A 20,531-nucleotide genomic window follows, 5' to 3' on the forward strand; every position below is an offset into this window, starting at 1 on the left:
AAAACATTCTTTGAAGCCTGAAAGAGTGTGATCAATCATGTCTCAGTAGATAAGGCAGAGGATGGAGAACAGATATTGTAATTGTATAAGAACCATTTTAGTGGAGGGGCAAGGCCAAGTCCGATTTCAGGGAAACTGATATGCCAGGCAGTAGGAGCATAAAGCACCTTTTTGAAGTTTAAAGAGGAAAAAGGGTGGCAATTGCATTTTAAAAAAAAAAAAATCTCATAGCACACAGTTTTTTAAAAAAAATTGAATTACATATTAAAATAAGTTAACAAGGCCTACAACGAGGCTAAAAGTTCCATCCACAAGCGACTCTGGTCCTGTGATAACCTTATTATCTAGCTTCCATTCTGGTTTTCCCCTAAGATGTAGAATAAACTTTCATTTTTGTTACCTGGTATAATTTAATGCCTTAAGGATTTGCAACTCTTGTGCAGATTACCAGTCCATCTAATCCAGTCTCTTGTCTGCCACAGAAGGTGATCATGTTGGTGTTTCAAAGGAAGATGAGAACCCTAGATATGGCAAAAAATTTAGTATTCCTCCAATACCCAAAATAAGGATGAGATAGAGGGAAAATAATTCTCCTCACCAACACAAGCAAAACCCACTTCACTCATTTGGCAGGGCAGGTACTATTGCCCATAAGTTGAATTCAGGGTCAGCTGTTGCTGTGCATAACCACATCAAAAGGCACAGTGAGTCTCCACAGCTTCACCCCCATCACTTCCCAAGCAAGCCACAAAATCCCCACCCCTCTATCTCTGCAGAGAGCTGTATTCTGGCTCTGCACTTCACACAGTAGTTGTGCTGCATTTTGAGTACCTCACAGCTATAGCAGAACTGGCCTACATCCTCTGTTGTATGTAGTCAAATGTACAGTGCCAAAGCTGGCTGGCAATTTTTTTTAAACCCTTAACAATCAGATGCATTGCCACAAGTGGCAAAAATCATCCAAGATTTTCTAACTATATAATTGATATCCAGTGACTCTAAACAGATTTTAAAATGATATTCAAGACAAATGCAGTCTTGCGTAGATCCTCTTGCCTTTGGTAGTTTAAGGAGCTTTCTTGGAAAGTTACACATATGGCAGGCACTGGTTTAGGAAGGAATATGCTCCAGTACACTACAGTTCTACTTTAAATAGAAAAACTGAAGTGAATTGCCCAGTCTTAATAGTTACAGCTTGGTTAAAACAGTGGTGAGGGAAGAGCTTTTTGTGTTTTAACCACCTGCTTCAGATGAAGTTTCGTCCTTGGTACTGCAACCAGTTTCAGTGAAGTGATGCTCTGAAAGCAGAGCTAACTACACCAGAGATTTGTGATACACAATTTGATGTAATGCAAGACTTTATTCTATTTTGACCAAATTAAATTGGCAAAACATCATGCAAATATTTAAACAGAAAGGAGCACATACTGCTTATTTCTGTATGTGCAGTTCCTACTTGTTTGAAGGAGCTCTCCACCCAGACTACCTTCTAAACCAGAGAGGGGCAAACTATGGCCCGCAGGCCCCATCCAGCCCACAGGACCCTTCCCTCTAGCCCCCAAGCTCCTGCCAGGGAGCGAGGTCAGGACAGGCTTGTGGAGGAGCCAGGCCAACTCGCCAGCAGTGCGGTGAGCAGGGTGGAGCCTAGCCCCTGGCCCCTCCCTGCTGCCCTCACAGTCACAGCTCCCCCAGTACCTGGACAGCATGGCTGCAGCTACAGCCAGTCAGCACCGCTATAGCACCACCAGACCTGGTGCTCCAAGGCGGCACAGTCAGGAGGCATTCCCAGGGATGGGGGAGGAGAGCGAGGAGCATTAGGGGTTGCAGGGAGGGCAGTCAAGGGGCCTGGGCCCTGCTGCTGGGGACAGGGGCAGAGCAAGCCAGGGCCCCCCCTCCACCACCATGAGCATGCTTGGCCCCTGTCCCCAGCAGCTAAGCTCAGACATGGAGCAAGCCCTGCTTGACTGCCAGGGGGAGCAGCCAAATGAGCAGAGGAAACGCACAGGGAAAGGACTGAGTCCCCCTTTCCCGCACCCTACAGGTAACATGGGGGAGGGAGAGCAGGGAGGGTTGGATGGGGGCAGGGAGACTCCAGGGGGGGCAGTCAGGGGGTGGGGAGCAAGGGGGATTGGATAAGGGACGGGTATCTTGGGGGGATGGTCAGGGGGCAGAGAGTAGGGGTGTTTGGATAGGATGCAGGAGTCCCTGGGAGCAGTCAGGGGTGGGGAGCAGGGAGGGCTGGATGGGGGTTCCTGGAGGCTGGATGGGGGCAGAGTCCAGGCCACGCCACACTGTTTGGGGCAGCATAGCCTCCCCCCCCCCAGCCTTCCCTACATGGCCACCATACAATTTTTGTACCCTAGGGCCAAAACATTTGCCCACCCCTGTTCTAAACCAAATAGCAATGTTTACTTTCATTTTTGGTCCTCTAGGAGCAATTGTTTTCTAGGGATAAGACTAAAGAATCATTCAGTTCCATTTCTGAAAGAGAATATTAAAAAGGGCATGTTAAATAAATTAAGAGGAAAATGTTAGACTCCCAGACAGAGTAGCAGACACATTAGTGCCCACTACAGCGTTATTAAGACAGCTGTGCATTTGTGTATATGAAGTATTCTCCACCTCTGCAAGTTAAATTAGGTATGAAAGCAACCTTTTTTTTTTTTTTTTGGCCAACAACTGAGGTATAACATATGATGAGAGCAAGGGTTGTTTTATTAGATTTTAAAGGGAAACATTAGAATCAGATCACTACATTCCCATGAAATTAAATGACTAGTATGACCATCACCCTTTGAGCCACAAATAAAATACAAGCCTGTCAAGTTGGTTCTTAGAATTGGCTTCCATTTGGCACAAGAGAAAAGTTAGCTTTCCAGTTGTTGGACATGCTGTAATATGTCCAGTGACAAGCCTAGCTGCTCTCCTAAGCAGGCGGTCTCTTCTTTAAGCCAAGCGAGGGTTGGCCTTTCAGAATGTGTGTGTTCTTTTGTCCTCCTCCAACTGTCAGACTGCAAGGAGTCAGACCCACCATTACTCCTGCAAGAGTTTTCACTCAACTCAGACTCATTATCACAGAGTCTTCCAGTTTCAGTTGCATCAAATTCATTCTCCACTGGAATTGTATGACTAAGGTCCATGTCCTGAACAGAATCCAATAACTCTCCAAGGTGGGGCTGTGGACTGATAGTATTCATATACTTAAGCACACATTTTTCATACTTGCCAACTTCAGCCAGGAGGTTATTTATCTTACTCAGCAAAGCAGAAATTTGTCCATTAAGGTGACACCAAGACAAGAGTGCACTGAAAAGAAAAACAAAACAGGTGGAAATAAAAGTGATTCTGTACTCCTTCAGTGAGTTGCATGTTTGCTTGAGGTTGGGTGAAAAGGTGACCAAAGTTAAAAAGTAATTCCATTTTTGTGTGTACATTTCATGCATGTGTGTTTCAGGAAAGTTTAACAGGAAAAGCTGAATATTCAGCCAAAAGTGTAGATTCAGATAACTCACTGAACCACTAAGATCCTGTTAATTTCAAGTGAGGAATGGGAGGAGGGCTAAGAATTACCTCACTACATTTTTGGTTCTGAAGAACAATTGTAATAGCAACAGCCACTATCACATAGTAGTGTAGTTCCTACTACACTACTATGTGTAGATGATTGCATCGGGTTATGTACTCTTGCATCCAAGGGCAGAACTGTGCTCCACAAGGATGCCTCAGCTAACAGAGCCAAGGGTAAGAAATGCTGAGGCAGAGGTCTCAGTGACAGGACCATGGCCCATACCTGAGAAAATCAGACTGACCTCTAGAATGACTGTTCTGATTAAAATGCAAGACAAACTTTTTTGCTAAAGCCTTCGCAGGTAACGGCGTCTTTCTCATGGCCAATTTTCAGTTAGTGCTACCTAAAGAATTATGCCTGGTACTCATAGCATAGCATTTTAGGAATATTTTACATAATATAATCTGAAGTATGAAGTGACTAAGTAAAATTTTCCAAAGCACCTAGATGACTTGGGAGTCTAAATTCAATTTACTTTCAGTTTTTAAAATGGGATTTTAGCTCCAAAGTCACTTTTGAAAGTATTACCCTAAGTCTTCTCAGCAGTTGACGAACAGTAGATCCAGATTTTCATATAAACACACCACAGTCTCAAAGCTTCAACATTTACCTAAGGATCCCTTTGAGTTGGCCACAGGTCATCATCATCTCAGCACCCTGTTTGTAACCCCGATTGAAACCCTGCTGAAGTGAAAGCTCTTTCCCAGCCTCAACACCATCTCTATAACCTTCCTGTAAGCAAGACGAAAGGTTACTGATGTCAGTAATCCAGCTACAAGCAGAGATTATTTTACAAGAAATTATATACAAGAGCTCAAATCTATACAAATATTCAGGTTCTTGGAATGTGTCTTTCTAATTTGGCTAGATGCATGCAAAACTTGTATACTGTACCGTCCAGCAGAAATGAGAGAATCACAAAACTAGAAGAACAAAACAAACTTTTCTTGGTGTTTTATAAACATGGTCATTTTGACTCCCTTTTTCAGAACTATATACAGTGAGGTCAAAATAATTGACTGTACTATAAAAATGTTTCTTTTGTCTACACACATAGTAACATGGATTAGAACAGCAATTCTTGTCCTCTTCCATACTGCAACCTCAAGTTTCAACAGCAAAAAAGTTTCAGGACCCCTTTTACCATCTTGCCACAAAAAAGGAATGGCAGTCACCACCCCCAGGCTGAGAAGCTATGAATGAAAATATAGAACTTGCTCTCCGAGATGTACTATTTTCTGCTCAAGGAAATTGGAGATGGTGGAATTTCAACTATGAAAATATCAGATGTGGTAATACAAGGAGCTAGCATCAGGAGTATCTTGAAACAGCAGAATAAAGTTTCCTTGAAGTAGCCAAAATCCAGATGCCTTTTTCAAAGAACAATGCTCTGTCTAGGCCAGTGGTTTTCAACCGTTTTTCATTTGCAGATCCCTAAAAAATTTCAAATGGAGGTGCTGAGCCCTTTGGAAATCTTAGACATAGTCTGCAGACAACCACAGGTTGAAAACTATTGCTCTAGTCCCACAGCAGTATCCTCCCTAATCTATGGCCCCGACCATAGCTTCCCCTTCCACCCGTTATTTTGATCAGATGTTCATCACCCAAGAGTGGAAGTTTAATGTTCCCGGCACCATGACTCATAGTGAGGCTATATTTATTAAGAGTTTATCCAATGCCCATTAAAGTAAATGGCATGAGATCAAATCCTAAGAGTCTAATACAATACCAGTTGAAGTTGGAGTTTTGCCCTTCGTCTGACCCTGCAGGATTTTAAGATTTCTTTGTTAAAATGAGCCTTCATAAAAATTAATTTTTCACTGTTATTTTCAGTTCTATAGGAAGACAAATTAGAGGAATTACTATATATTGGTTACTATAGGGCTACAACGAACTGCTGATTTTTAATCTGGACCTGCCATTGATTTAAGTGGTGATTTCCACTATTTAAAAAAATGCTAAGATATGGCTCATACATCTTCATTTGCCTTGTTTAATTATATCACTCATAATTTACAAATACAGATCTCCTATCATGATACACCTGGTCTGAGTCTGGACTTTGTTCTGGTTAAATTCCATCTCTCTCTCTCTAGCCAGACAAACCAGATACCTGATAACACATGGCATTTATAGAATCATAGAACTGGAAGGGACCTCGAGAGGTCATCTAGTCCAGTCCCCTGCACTTGTGTCAGGACTAAATTTTCTAGACCACTGGTTCTCAAAGCCGGTCCGCCGCTTGTTCAGGGAAAGCCCCTGGCGGGCCGGACCGGTTTGTTTACCTGCCGCATCTGCAGGTTCGGCTGATCGCGGCTTCAGGCCAAGGGGGGCTCCGGGAAGTAGCACGGGCCAAGGGAGGTGCTGGCTGCCCTTCCCGCAGCCCCCATTGGCCTGGAGCGGCGAACCGCAGCCAGTGGGAGCAGTGATCGGCTGAACCTGAGGACGTGGCAGGTAAACAAACTGGTCCAGCCCGCCAGGGGCTTTCCCTGAACAAGCGGTGGACCGGCTTTGAGAACCACTGATCTAGACCATTCCTGACAGGTGTTTGTCTAACCTGCTCTTAAAAATCTCCAATGATGGAGATTCCACAACCTCCCTAGGCAATTTAGTCCAGTTCTTAACGACCCTGGCAGGAAGTTTTTCCTAATGTCCAACCTAAACCTCCCTTGCTGCAATTTAAGCCCATTGCTTCTTGTCCTATCCTCAGAGGTTAAGAAAAACAATTTTTCTTCCTCCTCCTGGTAACAATCTTTTTTCATACTTGAATATATATATGGGCACTTTACATGTTCAATGTACTATGCAAACTCATTAATACTCATAGCACACTTGGGAGATAGAAACATATTATTTCCTCATTTTATAGCTGGAGCAAATGTACTCAAGGCCAAAGAGCAGGCCAGTGGCAGAACTGAGATTAGAATTCAGAAGATTCTTCCTGCCAACCTGACCTCCCACTTTTGTCTTTTCAAAGGGAAACTGTGGCCAGGGACCATTTTGCTCTCACTGTGATCTCCATCAATCAGGTGAACAGTTGCATAACTAAATTTGCATATTTTTGCCTCTGATGATCTAACCTCCTATTGAGGTTCAGGAATTTATACAAAGAACACCCATGAGTAGTTGGGGGAGTTACAAACATAAATACAGTATGCACCAAGAGCAGATTAGATATACAGAATTTTGGCTACAATTTCTCAATTTGCAGGCACTCTCCCCCTAGAAGAATCTCAAGTGTGTTCTGGTTGGTAACATTTCCTTAATAACTTGCTCAGTTTTTATTTTCATATGGAACAAATTGATCTACAATAACTTTTAAACAGCCATCCTCCATTTTCCCTTAAATCACTCATGCAGGTATCAATTTATGTATGAAAGAAAATGGCCAAAAGGCTACTAAAAATAAAGTAATGGTTATAAAAATTACTTTGACTCTTTTCTCCATGGTGCTCTTCCATTCTTTCTGCACTAGATGCAGTTCATCAGCATCTTCATCAAACACGTCCTCACTGGGCCGGCTGACTGCAGCTTTCACCCACGACATTGTAGTAGTAACAACAAGGATTCCAGTACATGTGGTAAAAGTGTGAGAATCTGAGCAGTTCTTCCTCCCGAGCATCAAGTTAAAGTCACAGGCAGCATGTACAGGTTTTGAGGAAAAGTAACTAAAGAACCAGAGATCCTAGAACTTGGACGCACTTTACTATCACAGTACACCTGTAGAGATAAACAAATCAGACTGTCAAAGAAAAGCCACCTTGTAAGGTCATAATTTCAGCCATCTCTTAATTTCTTTGTTTCCAATAACAGTAACACACATATAGAGATCAAACTTACCATCCCTATTTTAGCATCTTTTATGCCTCGATTAGAAAGATTTCTTTATATTTTGAGTAAAAGGATTAGCTGTTTCCAGCTGAAGTTTATTAAAGATTAAAAGACTAAGTGGTTTTTTTTAACTTTTGTACTGAATAAAGCACAGAGAGGCTAAAATGACTTGGTTGGATCTGTGCAATCCAGAAAATGCAGCCACTCGAAAATGGCTTAAGAGAATTACAGCAAAGTCTGTTTTATGGACTCCACTTCCAATATGCAGTCTTCATCGTAAGCAACAACTTCCAAAGTTTTTAGTATTATTTTGTTCAATCTTTAGGGAGGGGAGATGCTCTAGTAGTTAAAAGACAAGACTGGGGATCCAAGAATCCTGGCTCCTGTTCAAAGTCACACACATCACCAAACTGAGTCACTTAATGTATTTATGCCTCAGTTTCCCCATCTGGAAAACATGGATAATACACATATTGCCATCTCACAGAATTGTTATCAGGCTTAAGGTATTCATGTCTGTAAAGCGCTTTGCAATCACAGAATGGAAGGTGCTATGTAAGTGTTGGATCATATTAAAAAAGTTCTGTATTAAAATCACAAATGAGTTTGATTCCCCATAGTTTAAATTCCAGGGTATTACTAATTAAGAGGTCTCTTGGGTTTTAGTATTGTTTCTCTCCCTCTATGTGTGAAACTTGCAAGCTGCTAATTGTGTTAGTACATTCTCAGACAGTGTCTGTTCTCAAAGCAATTCACAGAGAGAGAGAGAGAGAGACTCAAAGCAATACTCTAACAACAGAAACAGCACCCAGAGACTCCCCGTCCTTTTGTTGTATTAACAATTGTGATTAAAATAGAGAGATAGATGGATGCTTGGTGTGGATAATAACTGAATGATCAGGGAGGTGCCAGCCTAAGAATCCAGTGTGCATCGGCTGAAGAAGGCGTCAAGTGGAAATAAACAGAGGACCTCCCCGGAGGGCAGACTGGAATCCACCCAACAACCTCAAGAATGGGAGAACCAAAGAACAAGATAACATCTAGCAGCATGGAGCCGTCAGGAATGTGCTATCTGCTGATTGATTCAGCAACAGAATGATGAAGCAATTCCCATAGACTGGCATAGGAAGAAATTCCTATAAAAATAGACTCTAAAAAGTGAGAACTTTGGGGTCTGTTTCTGCAAACCAACTTCCAGGAGCATCAGATGAGCATCTGACAAGGCCCTGTTCCCTCCTCATGTCCAGGCCACCTGGCCAGTGGCTTGGCATGAGCAACTCTAAGGCTGGTAACTATGATAACAACCTTGCGAACCTGTGTGTGTGTGTTTGTATGAATGAATGTGTGAATAAATATGAGATTGAATGGAATGTTATAGCTATAACTAACTGCTTACTGTGATTCTTTCTGTATTCACAATAAATGTGGTATTTTGCCTTTTTCCCTTTGATAAGATCCTGCTGGTTTTTATTTTATTGGTACAACATAAGTACCAAATATTATAGTTTAATTAAACCACCATCACTAAATGACCTGTTTTTATTGGTCCCTTAAGTACTTTCACAGCAGTCCCCAAAATTGGAAAAGCTAATAAAAAAAGTGCAGGGGCAGAAGGAAAGAAAGAGCATTAAACAGGAAGAAAAGAGGTCCAATAGGTCAAAGATCAATTGACTTGAACTGAAAAGAAAGTCAGAGAGGATCACTGGCTGAAATTTAGAAGACTGCTCCATAGACTGGCCCCCTGGATAACGGGACAACACAAGGAAAGCCTGAGGACAGAAATAGTAATTCCACTCCAATGCCCTATTTATTACGCCACCCTGCTTCTTCTGGGACAAAGCAATAAAGCAGACTGGAGGGACTGATGAGAGATGTATACAATACAGATATGTCTGTCCACTTGCATTCCTCTGTTACTGATAAGAGAGGTGTGGTGGTACACATTTTCATATACAAAAGAAAAGGAGTACTTGTGGCACCTTAGAGACTAACAAATTTATTTGAGCATAAGCTTTCGTGAGCTACAGCTCACTTCATCAGATGCATTCAGTGGAAAATACAGTGGGGAGATTTATATACACAGAGAACATGAAACAATGGGTGTTACCATACACACTGTAACAAGAGTGATCACTTAAGGTGAGCTATTACCAGCGGGGGGTGTGTGTGTGTGTGTGTGTGTGAACGGACGGACGACACACCTTTTGTAGTGACAATCAAGGTGGGCCATTTCCAGCAGTTGACAAGAACATCTGAGGAACGATGGGAGTGGGATAAACACGGGGAAATAGTTTTACGTTGTGTAATGACCCATCCACTCTCTCTCCTGCTGGTAATAGCACTTCTTAAGTGATCACTCTCGTTACAGTGTGTATGGTAACATCCATTGTTTCATGTTCTCTATGTATATAAATCTCCCCACTGTATTTTCCACTGAATGCATCCAATGAAGTGAGCTGTAGCTCACGAAAGCTTATGCTCAAATAAATTTGTTAGTCTCTAAGGTGCCACAAGTACTCCTTTTCTTTTTGCGAATACAGACTAACACGGTGGCTACTCCGAAACCTGTCATTTTCATATACAGGCACCCATGTTATCTTCAATCCGCTCCCGTTCCCAAAAGTCACACTTTTCCCACTCCCTTCCCCTATTATCACAATGCTTTCCTAGTAAACACTTTGAGACAAAGAGCACAATATGCAAGGAGAAAATAGTTTCTGTTGTCCTGTGTGCTTCACTCAATTCCTTTCCCCACACCAGGGCCACAGGAAGAGAGATAAGATGCATTACTAACCCCAAGCATTTAAAAATTATGAATGAGACCTCAAAATAAAATATTCACAATCCAGCTGTCTTAAAAATAATATATTTTGGGTTCACTTTATTTGCCTTTTGATGCTGGACCCTTTAGAGTTTGCATTTTCAAGTCGTCCCTCCCCCTTCCTCCCCAACCATGCGGATTAGATTTTTTTTTTTTTTAAGTGAAAGCCGAGACCCTTGGCTAACAGCACGATTACAGCCGCTGGGTATCAAGAAATATGGCGTCATAACTAAATACTTGGCATGAGAGTTGGCAGTCCTGAGGACCATCATCAAACCAAACCGGTCAAAAATCCCCCCGGACAAAAGTAAATTCACTCACATGAGATGAAAACAAACCAAACACTCCCCAGGACAGATATTTTAGTTATGTTTGTATTTCTGATCTACTTCCCACATGTTATCCAGGGGGCCATCGTACATTGTGCCACACGCCGGCATTTGTACTTCTGGGGGCTCCTAATTCTGTAGTAGAAGGCGGCTTCCCCCCACCCAGTTTGTGCCTGATCATTTCACAGAGACAAATTCAACCTCAGACACACACACACACACGCGCGCGGACAGAGCCTCCTCTTTCAGGCGGGGGAACTGAGATTTCTCTCCCTCCAGCGCCGACTCGCTCAACCTGCTACCCCCGCACGGTCACCCCTTACCACGAGGGCAGATTCTTCTGCCAGGGCTAGTAGCCCCCCTTGCTCGCAGGCCCCGGTGGAGAACAGAGCGCGGCCATTTTGTCTAAGGGCACGCTACCTTCACACCCACTGGAAGCAAAGGGGGGGAACAGCAGCCATCTTTGCTAAGGGCGGCCTCACCGCCACCCCCCGCGGCAGAGGATGCAGGGAAATGGGCGGCCATCTTAACAGACCGGGCTTCACACCCACTTGAGGCAATTGGGGGGGAGGAGAGAGGAGTTGGCGGCCATCTTTAATAAGGGCAAAAATCGTTCCTGGTCAGCCGCAGCTCGAAAATAGCGGCCATGGCGTCGCCTTCTCGTCAGGAGGCGGGGCTGGGGCTGCGGCTGCGCGGGCCCTGGGGCAGCTCCCGGGTTCTACGGCCAGCTTGACACGCTTGTGCCCGGTGGCCGGGAGCGCCTCAGACCCTTGCGGTGGGGAGGGGAGGTAACCGTGGCAACAGGGATTAAATCCCGGCCAGAGAGGACGCGCCCCGGGGAGCGGAGCTGGGGCAGCAGCTGCAGCTCACCTCACCCCCGCCCCTCCCAGTCATGAGACAGACTTAAAAATAATAAGATTTAAAGACAGATAAAGGAGTGACTAAAACATGAGTTCTTTTCCTTTGTCTTTTGAGCCTTAAAGGTGCACGTGGATCACGCTTTCAAATGTGCTCCATTATCAGGAAGTGCAAAATGCAAAAAAAAAAAAAAAAAAAAGGTTGAAATTCTCATCTAATCACTTGACTCCAGGAGGTGGGTCTCTAAGAAACACCAATATTGTGCTAGGGTTGCCGCCTGTCTGGGTTTTACCTACACAGTCCACTTTTTGGCTTTTGTCTCTGGGTGCCCAGGTGCCTGGTTTTCAACAGGACACCAAAATCCTGGTTCCGGGGTGTGGGGGAAGGCGCCGGACCATTAACCTTTGCTGGCCCCTGCTCAGCTGGAGCTGCCTCCTACCTGCCTCCTACCTTGGGGGGGAGATGGGGCGGGGCCTCAGGAGTCTGGTTACCAGCAATTAGAAAAGTGGCACTCCTACCTGAGATTCATGCTAAAATTCTCAAGAGCTGGCAATGCTGCGCGTGACCTGCCTCTGGAAACCAACCTCGCTGCGGTTTTTTTTTGCCATTGCCATTGCCAGTCCCCAAAGACCACCTGATGCCACAAGTGGATCATGGGGCCAACAGCTTGACTCACAGGGACTGTGTGATGATTCGTGGTGCCCTTGAGCTGTCAATATGGATTGTGTAGTGCCTAGAACCACTATGGAGACAATACTAATGTGTCTGATGCTCCGATGTGAACATCATAGAGGGAACTGGGGATAGAACAGAGTCACTTTATACCCTTAGCTGTGTCTGTGAAATGCATGATGCCACAAAACTATCTAGGAAAATTCACTCTCCAGATCTGCAAAAACAAGACCTCAACATCCCAAAACCAAAAACCAACTAACTCCCCAAGCTCCCATGATCATACTGTGACAATGAGGGTCCAGACATCACAAGGGGAGAACAGGGGATTTGAACCCTAAAGAATAAGTAGTTGAATTAACTGATTATATAAAATGTTATTGTACTATAAAAGTATATTGAGTCAGGTCTTTTATGAAAGCTTGTAATGTTCTGAACTTGATGGTCATTATGAGATATGTCTACAGACCGTGGTAATATATTTATGTATTTGTGTAGATATACAACTCTGCTCATAACTTGTTCTGCAACATTCAGATCCACGTCACACCAGGGCAGTTAGGCAGGGAGGGGCTGCCTCCCCAACCCGAGGCAACTAGCTCCAAGCACCTATTATTGTACAACCCTGGAAGGACAAATGATGGGCCATTAGAGTTAATGGGAAAATGTTGAAACATTCTGGCTAGAATTTCCCCAATCTGAATAACCATGAATCATCATAGTCAGAGAAAGAGAGGGGAAAAAAGGAGAAATCCTTCTAAAAAAGAAGGGGTTTGAACTGAAGACTATCCAGAAACTGAGGCCTGGTGTACACGACACAGGTCGACGTGAGGCAGGTTACATTGACCCAATTATGTCAACGTATGCACTACAGCCTTGTCCCTCAGATGTAAGTGCCCTACTACACCAACATTATAACTCCATCTCCATGAGAGCCATAAGGCTTATGTCTCAGCAGAGCTAGTGAAAAATCACAGGTGACAAGACAGTGCTTGGAGTCACATAGGCGAGTCACATGTCCATGCATGACTCCACTTAGAGTAGGAAGCCATTACCTGTACCCTAGACAGAACGTTCACAAGACAGTCCATTCAGTGTAGATGGGCATCTTCCATTGTGAGTTAAGTGTCATTTTGATGAGCCACTTAATCTGAATAGTCTCTCCAAGATGTGCTGGCTAATTACCTTGTGGATGTTACCCCAGGAGCAAACATTTGAAATCCAGGTATAGAGCCAATACTCATAACTTCAAATACAAAAATGATACATTTATACAAATAGCAGAATTATATTCAGCGAGTCATAACCTTTCCACAGACACCTTACTTGACAACCTTTGTACAAGATTTGTTGCAAATATATAACAGTGGTTGCAACAATGACCTATATGGTCATATTTTAATCAGATAATGTCACCCAAGGGCAAAAAGGATTTGCCAGACAGGATCAGTCCATCAGATTAGATATGCTGCTTCTCATACTGGCTTAAACCATACATGATGCTCTAGATAAGCCACGGCTTCTCATCAACAACTAACTTCCTCCCTTTCACTCATTAATATCCATCTTTCTTTAGTTCATCCAGCCAATTCTACAAAACAGGAGACAAATAGTTAGTTCTGGCTCCTATTTTCAAAAGAAATACAAACAATTCAATTACAATTGTTAGTAAAGTTTACAGGATTAGAGCTCAAGTGAAAGAAGCAGGCAAAGGTTGAGTGTTTTTACACTTGGTATTTGGGCTGCTCTGGGGGTTGATGCAGCCCCTGGCATAAATTAAAATAGCCAAGGGCTCTCTATTGTCTGCTTTGCAGTTCAGGACAGCCCAGACTCTCACTACAAAAACTTTTATTGCAATCCTCTATTGCCCCTGGGACATCACTTGTGCTAAGGCTTATGATGGGACCATGGTAGGGCCACTTACAGTGACTCTATGCTGTACATGTGCTGGGGAAATTCTACTCTAACTGTGATATGTTGTAGCAGTGTATGGGGCTGAGGTAGGGGATGGACTTAAGTGATGGTTGAGTTCAGTGCAGGGACAATGATAGCTCAGGGAAAGAAGAATAGAACCAGATGAGTAAATAAGCCGCTGTTGAGCAGTGTGAAGTGTGGAGAACCTCAAGGAATAATATAATCAACAGTGTTACTGCAAGGGTTTGGGCACACCAGTCCTTCCTAGATGTTTGGTGGTTTGGTGGCTTTCTGTGTACCGTGAGTTTAGAGACAAGGGATATAGACTCATCAGGCTCTAAAGGCTCTTGAGTAACAGATCATTACTGTTCTAAAGCTGCCAGAAACCAAACGGTGCAATGACCCTAGGCACAATGACTTTAAGTTACAATAAAGAATCAATCCAACAGTTCCTAAACCCGGCCCCTATGGGCAATATGGTACAAGGATATAAAGGTAACCGTGTCTCACTATATACATCCTCCAGTCTGCAGGCCATTGCCCTATATCCTCCTGCCAATAATGAGATGTGGGTGCCCAGCTCTCACGTTGCCTGATCCCCAGCCTTCCCTCTACAGGTAGCTCCCATGCTGCTGTCTCCAGTCTGCTACTCCTGCTCACATGCAGCCTACGGGTACACTACAGATGCTATGGCTGCACAGCTACAGTGCTACAGTAGCACCATTGTGTAGACACGTGCTACAGTGACAAAAAGTTTTTTTTCCATTGGTGTAGTTAATCCACCCCCTCAAGAGGCGGTAACTAGGCTGATGGAAGAATTAGGGTGACCAGATGTCCTTATTTTATAGGGACAATCCTGATATTCAGGGCTTTGTCTTATATCTGGTCACCCTAGGAACAATTCTTCCACTGACCTAGTGGTGTCTATAAGCAGCTTAGGTTGCCTTAACTACGTCCCTGCACGGTGTAGCTAGGGAGATCTAAGTTTTAGGTGTAGAGGCCAGGCCTATGGTTCCCTCCTGAGCCTGGTCCCTCTCTGACCTCAGCATATTATTTATTTTTCTTGTACACTGGTGATTATGGAGCGTTCTACTAGCTTGATGTTGAGCTAGGTCATTCAGTGACCTCCACTGTCTAGATCCTTTCCCTCCAGCCCCATCAGGGAGGATGGAAGATACCCAGTAGTGAGCCAGCAGGGTTAATTTGAATGCCATAGACTTAATGTGGTTTTAAATATTGCATCTCCTAGCACAGGACGCAACACCTGAAATTAACCAACAAAAGGGTTAAAACTGAACCCCTAGATAGGGTGACCAGACACCAAATGTGAAAAATCGGGACGGGGGTGGGAGGGTAACAGGAGCCTATATAAGAAAAAGACCCAAAAATCAGGACTGTCCCTATAAAATCGGGACACCTGGTCACCCTATCCCTAGTGATAATTATGGTATGTCATGGGAACATGTATATTACCTAGCTCTTTCATAGCACCTTCTATTCAGAAATCTCAACGTACTGGACAAGCATTAACAAATCAATTCACACAACACTCCTGTGAGGAAGGTAAAGGATACTGTACTTAGGAAACATTTCACCTCCCTTTGGGACTATTTCCCTTGCTTAACAGCTCCCAGCACCACGGCACAACAGTTTAGGACAAAATATCCCACTGAAAGTGGAGGAAGAATATAGAGAAGTGGAATTTAGCTATCAGAGCTGGAATTTTGCCTGGATACCAGGGCTAACACCCTAACTTTTGCAACTTTTGACATTAAACTATGGCCTCGATTTACTCAAAGGGAGCAATGTTACTTCTGAATCACCAGAAGTATTTGTTTCCTCACCTACACTAAGCTTTTTCCTGCCCACATGCTGACCCATTTGTTTTGTGAGATCCATAGTACAAGACTAAAGCTGCAGGTTGTATATCCCCCCGCCCCCATATTCCCTATTATTAAACAACATCTAAACTAGTTTGTCCTTGAACTTTGCCACAATTTTCTGCCATCTCCACCCCAACGCTCCCAATCATTTAAAAAAGAAGGGGAAGTTATTCTTTCCCTTCTCCTCGTATTACAAAAGAAAGTGACATTTGCCAGTCTATTTTAAACAAAGGTGTAGAACAACCTTGTTATTCTTCCTTCTTGCAGAATCATAACCACTTTAGGACCTACTATTGAATATTCTACAGACAACAGAGAGGTTTGGCTTTTGCTGAATTCTAAGTGGGAATGGATAAGCATGAAAATAAAATATTTTCCACCCCACCCCCGCATTTCCCCCAGACTTGCTTTGAGCTTCCCAAGGGAAACCAGCCTCACAGCTTGAAAAACTCTAGTCTGAACTGTGTGTTCAACATAGCAGCTGATACAGTTTATTAATACTGACTTACTTTGCCTCATCCAGTCAATTTCCTTGATTTGCTTCTAAAATAATTGGGTTTTGTTCAGCCCATAGATACTTTTCATGTTCAGTCTGGAATTTATATTAACGTATATTATATTATTAAATACACACCTCCCGATATTCCTAACTGTTTACAGGGATAAAAACTGAAATCTTATTACAATGAGAGCTATTCATCATGAAATTATAATGCATGAATAGGCAAATATTACAGCAATAAGGAGAAGATATACATTGTAATATGATAAATACTAACATTTTAGTTGTTTACTTGTGGCTATAGTTTTAATACTGGCAATGCCTCTTGCTATTCCTCAAGTCCCCAAAACACTGAAAAGACCATATATCTGTGGCTTACAGATATCCCTCAGTTTGGAGCTATTGTCTCTGTCTCTTTACTTATGTTTCTTGACACGTAGAGCTGGCTTGCTGTGTTTGCACAATCATTGATCTGGATGTGCAAATAATGATTGTAAATGTAATTGATCTGAGGAAAATGCTTTATTCCTGTAGTGAATTTCCCTGAAGAATCATATATTTAGTCAAATCACACTGCCTTTACATCACAAAACTTGCTGTGTTTCACAGGAGAGAAATGGCAGCTTTTTTCCTTTGGCTTTTTAGAAGACAAGTTACTCTCTCTTTTTATTCTTTGTATAAACTCAGGCAAATGTTGAGAGAGACCACAAGAATAGCAATTGTATAATGCTGATGTACTTGACTGAACTGGATGTAACAGGGCTAAAAAGTATAAAAGATAAACCGTGGAATACTGATTTCATTTCTAGCTATATCCATTAAAACAGTTCTAAGTATCAGAGGGGTAGTCGCGTTAGTCTGTATCCACAAAAACAACTGTTTTTAAAACAGTTCTGAGAGTGGTAGTGGACAGTTCCCGAAAGAACTAGTTAGAATATGACATTACCACTCTTCTGGATTCCAATCTCAGTCCTGTATGGTACTGAGGTGCTCAGCCCTTCACAACTGTCATTGATGTCAATATGAGTTGAAGGAGCACCCCTCTTTACGGGATCAGGATCCAGCTAAGCAAAAAACAATCATGCCATAGTGCATGTCCTGAAGATTACTGGCTAGCTAGGAAGAGTTTAACCCATAGTTATTCATGCCTTTGGTCCTTTGCATTTTTTCACAGGAATTATATATGTATAGCTACATCCAATCGTCTGTGTATATTTTGCCAGTTGCATTTTCCCAGAGGTCAAAACAAAACCAGTTCTATCTACAGTACACAAGAACTTTTCTGGTGTAATTATTATGGGCCAGAGTCTGTCACCTTCATTCACTCTGAGACGTACCTTATTACACAAGTAGTAATTGATTTCAGTGGCTCTACTCATGGAGTAAAGCAGGGGTGGCGAACCTGTGGCTCTGGAGCCACATGCGGCTCTTCAGAAGTTAATACGTGGCTCCTTGTAAAGGCACCGACTCCGGTGCTGGTGCTACAAGTGCCAACTTTCCAACGTGTCAGGGGGTGCTCACTGCTCAACCCCTGGCTCTTTGACAGGCACTGCCCCCACTCCACCCCTTCCCGCCCCCTCCCCTGAGCCTGCTGTGCCCTTGCTCCTCCCCTCTCCCCCCCAGCGCCTCCTGCACACCACGAAACAGGTGCAGGGAGGGAGGGGAAGGCGCTGATTGGTGGGGCTGCCGGTGGGTGAGAGGCGCTGGGAGAGCGGGTGTGGGGGAGTGGATGAGGGGCTGCTGACATATTACTGTGGCTCTTTGGCAATGTACATTGGTAAATTCTGGCTCCTTCTCAGGCTCAGGTTGGCCACCCCTGGAGTAAGGTATCACTCAGCAGGAGGTACAGCAAGGGTACAGAATCTGAACTTTTGTTATGACCCCTTTTAGACAGGACCAGATTTTCAGCAGTTCAGTAGTCTCTAGTTCTTTAAGAATTTTCAAACTGTGGTGATCATATGTTAGGGCCCAAACTTTTGGTGATCATATTACATACTATTGGCCTGATCTTGCCTTCCTTTGCTCATCCAAAATTTCCAGTGACTGCAGGGGAGGCTTGGGGAAATCAGGCTTGGCCTCTCACACTTTCAATAGCAACAACTCTTCAGAAAACTGGGATAGTCTTTAGTTTTGCATGAAATCAAGTACGTGCAAATCAAGTACGTGCCTTTGAGGGGCTGGGTAGAGATTTTATAATTACTTAGTGCATTAGCTACCTCACTTATTCATCACTCAACTGCTGTATGAGGAATGAGGTAATTGTATATTATCAAACGAAAACATATTTTCCATCCCATAATTATATGGGACTAAATTCAGAGGTGAGGTGTTCGGTGCTAGAAGTTATTGGTTAGTGGGTCTAATGGAAACTAATTTGGGGCAACTTACAGACTGAGAGGCTGCAAGGAATAAAGATAAATTCTGTGGCCTGTGTTGTGCAGGAGGTCAGACTAGATGATCATAATGGTCCTTTCTGACCTAAATATCTATGAATCTATGAATTTACACTTTCATACACCCTTGTTAGTTGCTTTTACTGCTACTTCCCATATATGCGTCACTTCTGAATTTGCCTCATATAGGCTATTGCTCTGTAATATCTTTAGCTGCACATTACAAAGGAGGTGAAAAATGGTGTTTGCAATGGGAACTGGGTTGTAACCTTAATGATGTAGAGATTCCAAACTGATGGCACTATTGGGTAAAACTATCACAATGTCACGTGCCTGTGGATTAGTGTCCATGTTTATATGTATTATTTATAGATGAACTATCAGGTATGATTGACAGTCAGTTCCAACTGGGAACTTTAGCAAAAATGCATAAGTGAAATTTCCTAGAGATGTTTTAGGGTGGTTCTAAATAGCCTGACTAACTTAATTCTCTCTGTTTAAGAGCTGTCATATTCTACTCAGGAGCATCTTTTTTTCAGGATTTTTAGCAGAAACATTTCCATTTTAATAAAAAGACTGATTTAATAATTTAGCTAAGCAAAACCCAGAGCTTCTCAGAAAACCTGTTTAGCACATATGAAATTGCTACCATTGTTTTTTCTAATGGCATGAGAACAAGCAGTTTATAAATACTTTAGTGATATGCTGAGGACTGCATTTTATCCTCATGGAATGCTATGTCAAAAGAAAATTCTCAGAATATATTAAGGCAGTGACACAGTATAAGTTATGGTTTCTTGAAAACCTGAAATATTTACCCATCTCTCACACCCACATCCATTCATTTGACAATGTCTGCTTTTCTGAATTACCACCTCTAAACATCACCGATTTTCAATTCTCAAAGGACGACACCTAAAGTTTGTATGTCAAACAATAAGTATATGCCTGTGTGTTTGTGTTTTATAGGTATGTATTTTTACTCTGCTATCTTTGTGCCTCTTATTGAGACTCCAAAAAGATCAGGGGCATATTTCAAATTCACATCAATAAGGACTCCAGGGTCTGTTATAAGGTTTTCATTCAACTCCATCCCTTAGAATCTTGTAAGTAATCTCTTGGATATCCTACAGGCTCTCTTTCATAAAGCTTTTAACACAGAGTTGAGCAGGTTGCGTGTCTGAAGTTGCCTGATTGAAATGCCAATATTCTACTCTCTGTGCTCTGAAATTTACTATCACAATAAAACAGACACCTTCCCCTGCATACCAAACTGAGCTGGCTATGAAGAACAACCACTGAAACCCCACATTGATTTCATGGATCTGGTTTAATTGATAGCAGCACTCAATTCTTTCTACTGTCTTATTCCATTCATTGTCTCCCTCTCCTGGCAGTTCAGACTGGACTCACTATACAGCAAATCTGATACCGAATTGCTGCAATTCTCCACCCTGCAAAGAAAGGAGTCAAATTATTGTTGGATGATAAATAACTAATCTCTTTATTTTTCCCTCCAATTCTTTTTGGTATTATTTACACTCCCCTCCGCCCCGCACACAATTGCCTCTAATGAGGGACAGTATGATGCATTGCTTGAGACAACGGGGGCTAAATGCGGTGACCCAAGAGGTCCCTATCAGTCCTATGTTCCTGTGATGGTGTGGATTGATGGCATGCATTTCCCTTCCTGAACCCCAAATCATTGGGGCTAGAACTGGTAGAATACTGTAAAAATATTTTTTAATAACTTATTAAAT

At 42.8% G+C, this 20,531-nt stretch overlaps 1 protein-coding gene across 1 annotated transcript; it reads right to left on the minus strand.

Moving 5' to 3' along the window:
- Positions 1-2,142: 2,142 nt before the first annotated feature.
- YAE1 (YAE1 maturation factor of ABCE1) lies at positions 2,143-11,030 on the minus strand. The gene is made up of 4 exons (XM_074943250.1): positions 10,873-11,030; positions 6,999-7,288; positions 4,179-4,300; positions 2,143-3,306 (listed from the first exon to the last, which is right to left on the minus strand). Exons 2-4 carry the CDS (start codon positions 7,188-7,190, stop codon positions 2,868-2,870), a joined length of 753 nt encoding a protein of 250 aa, XP_074799351.1. The 5' UTR covers positions 7,191-7,288; positions 10,873-11,030; the 3' UTR covers positions 2,143-2,867.
- Positions 11,031-20,531: the final 9,501 nt, after the last annotated feature.

Source organism: Natator depressus, chromosome 2 (genome assembly GCF_965152275.1).
Source record: "Natator depressus isolate rNatDep1 chromosome 2, rNatDep2.hap1, whole genome shotgun sequence".
NCBI lineage: Eukaryota > Metazoa > Chordata > Testudines > Cheloniidae > Natator > Natator depressus.

Coding starts and splice junctions, on each gene's coding strand:
- YAE1 (XM_074943250.1), bottom strand. CDS start 7,190: ATGCTCGGGAGGAAGAACTGCTCAGATTCTCACACTTTTACCACATGT. Junction 4,301..6,998: donor CCATGGAGAAAAGAGTCAAA/GTAATTTTTATA, acceptor TCTTGCTTACAG/GAAGGTTATAGAGATGGTGT. Junction 3,307..4,178: donor CAACTCAAAGGGATCCTTAG/GTAAATGTTGAA, acceptor TTTTCTTTTCAG/TGCACTCTTGTCTTGGTGTC.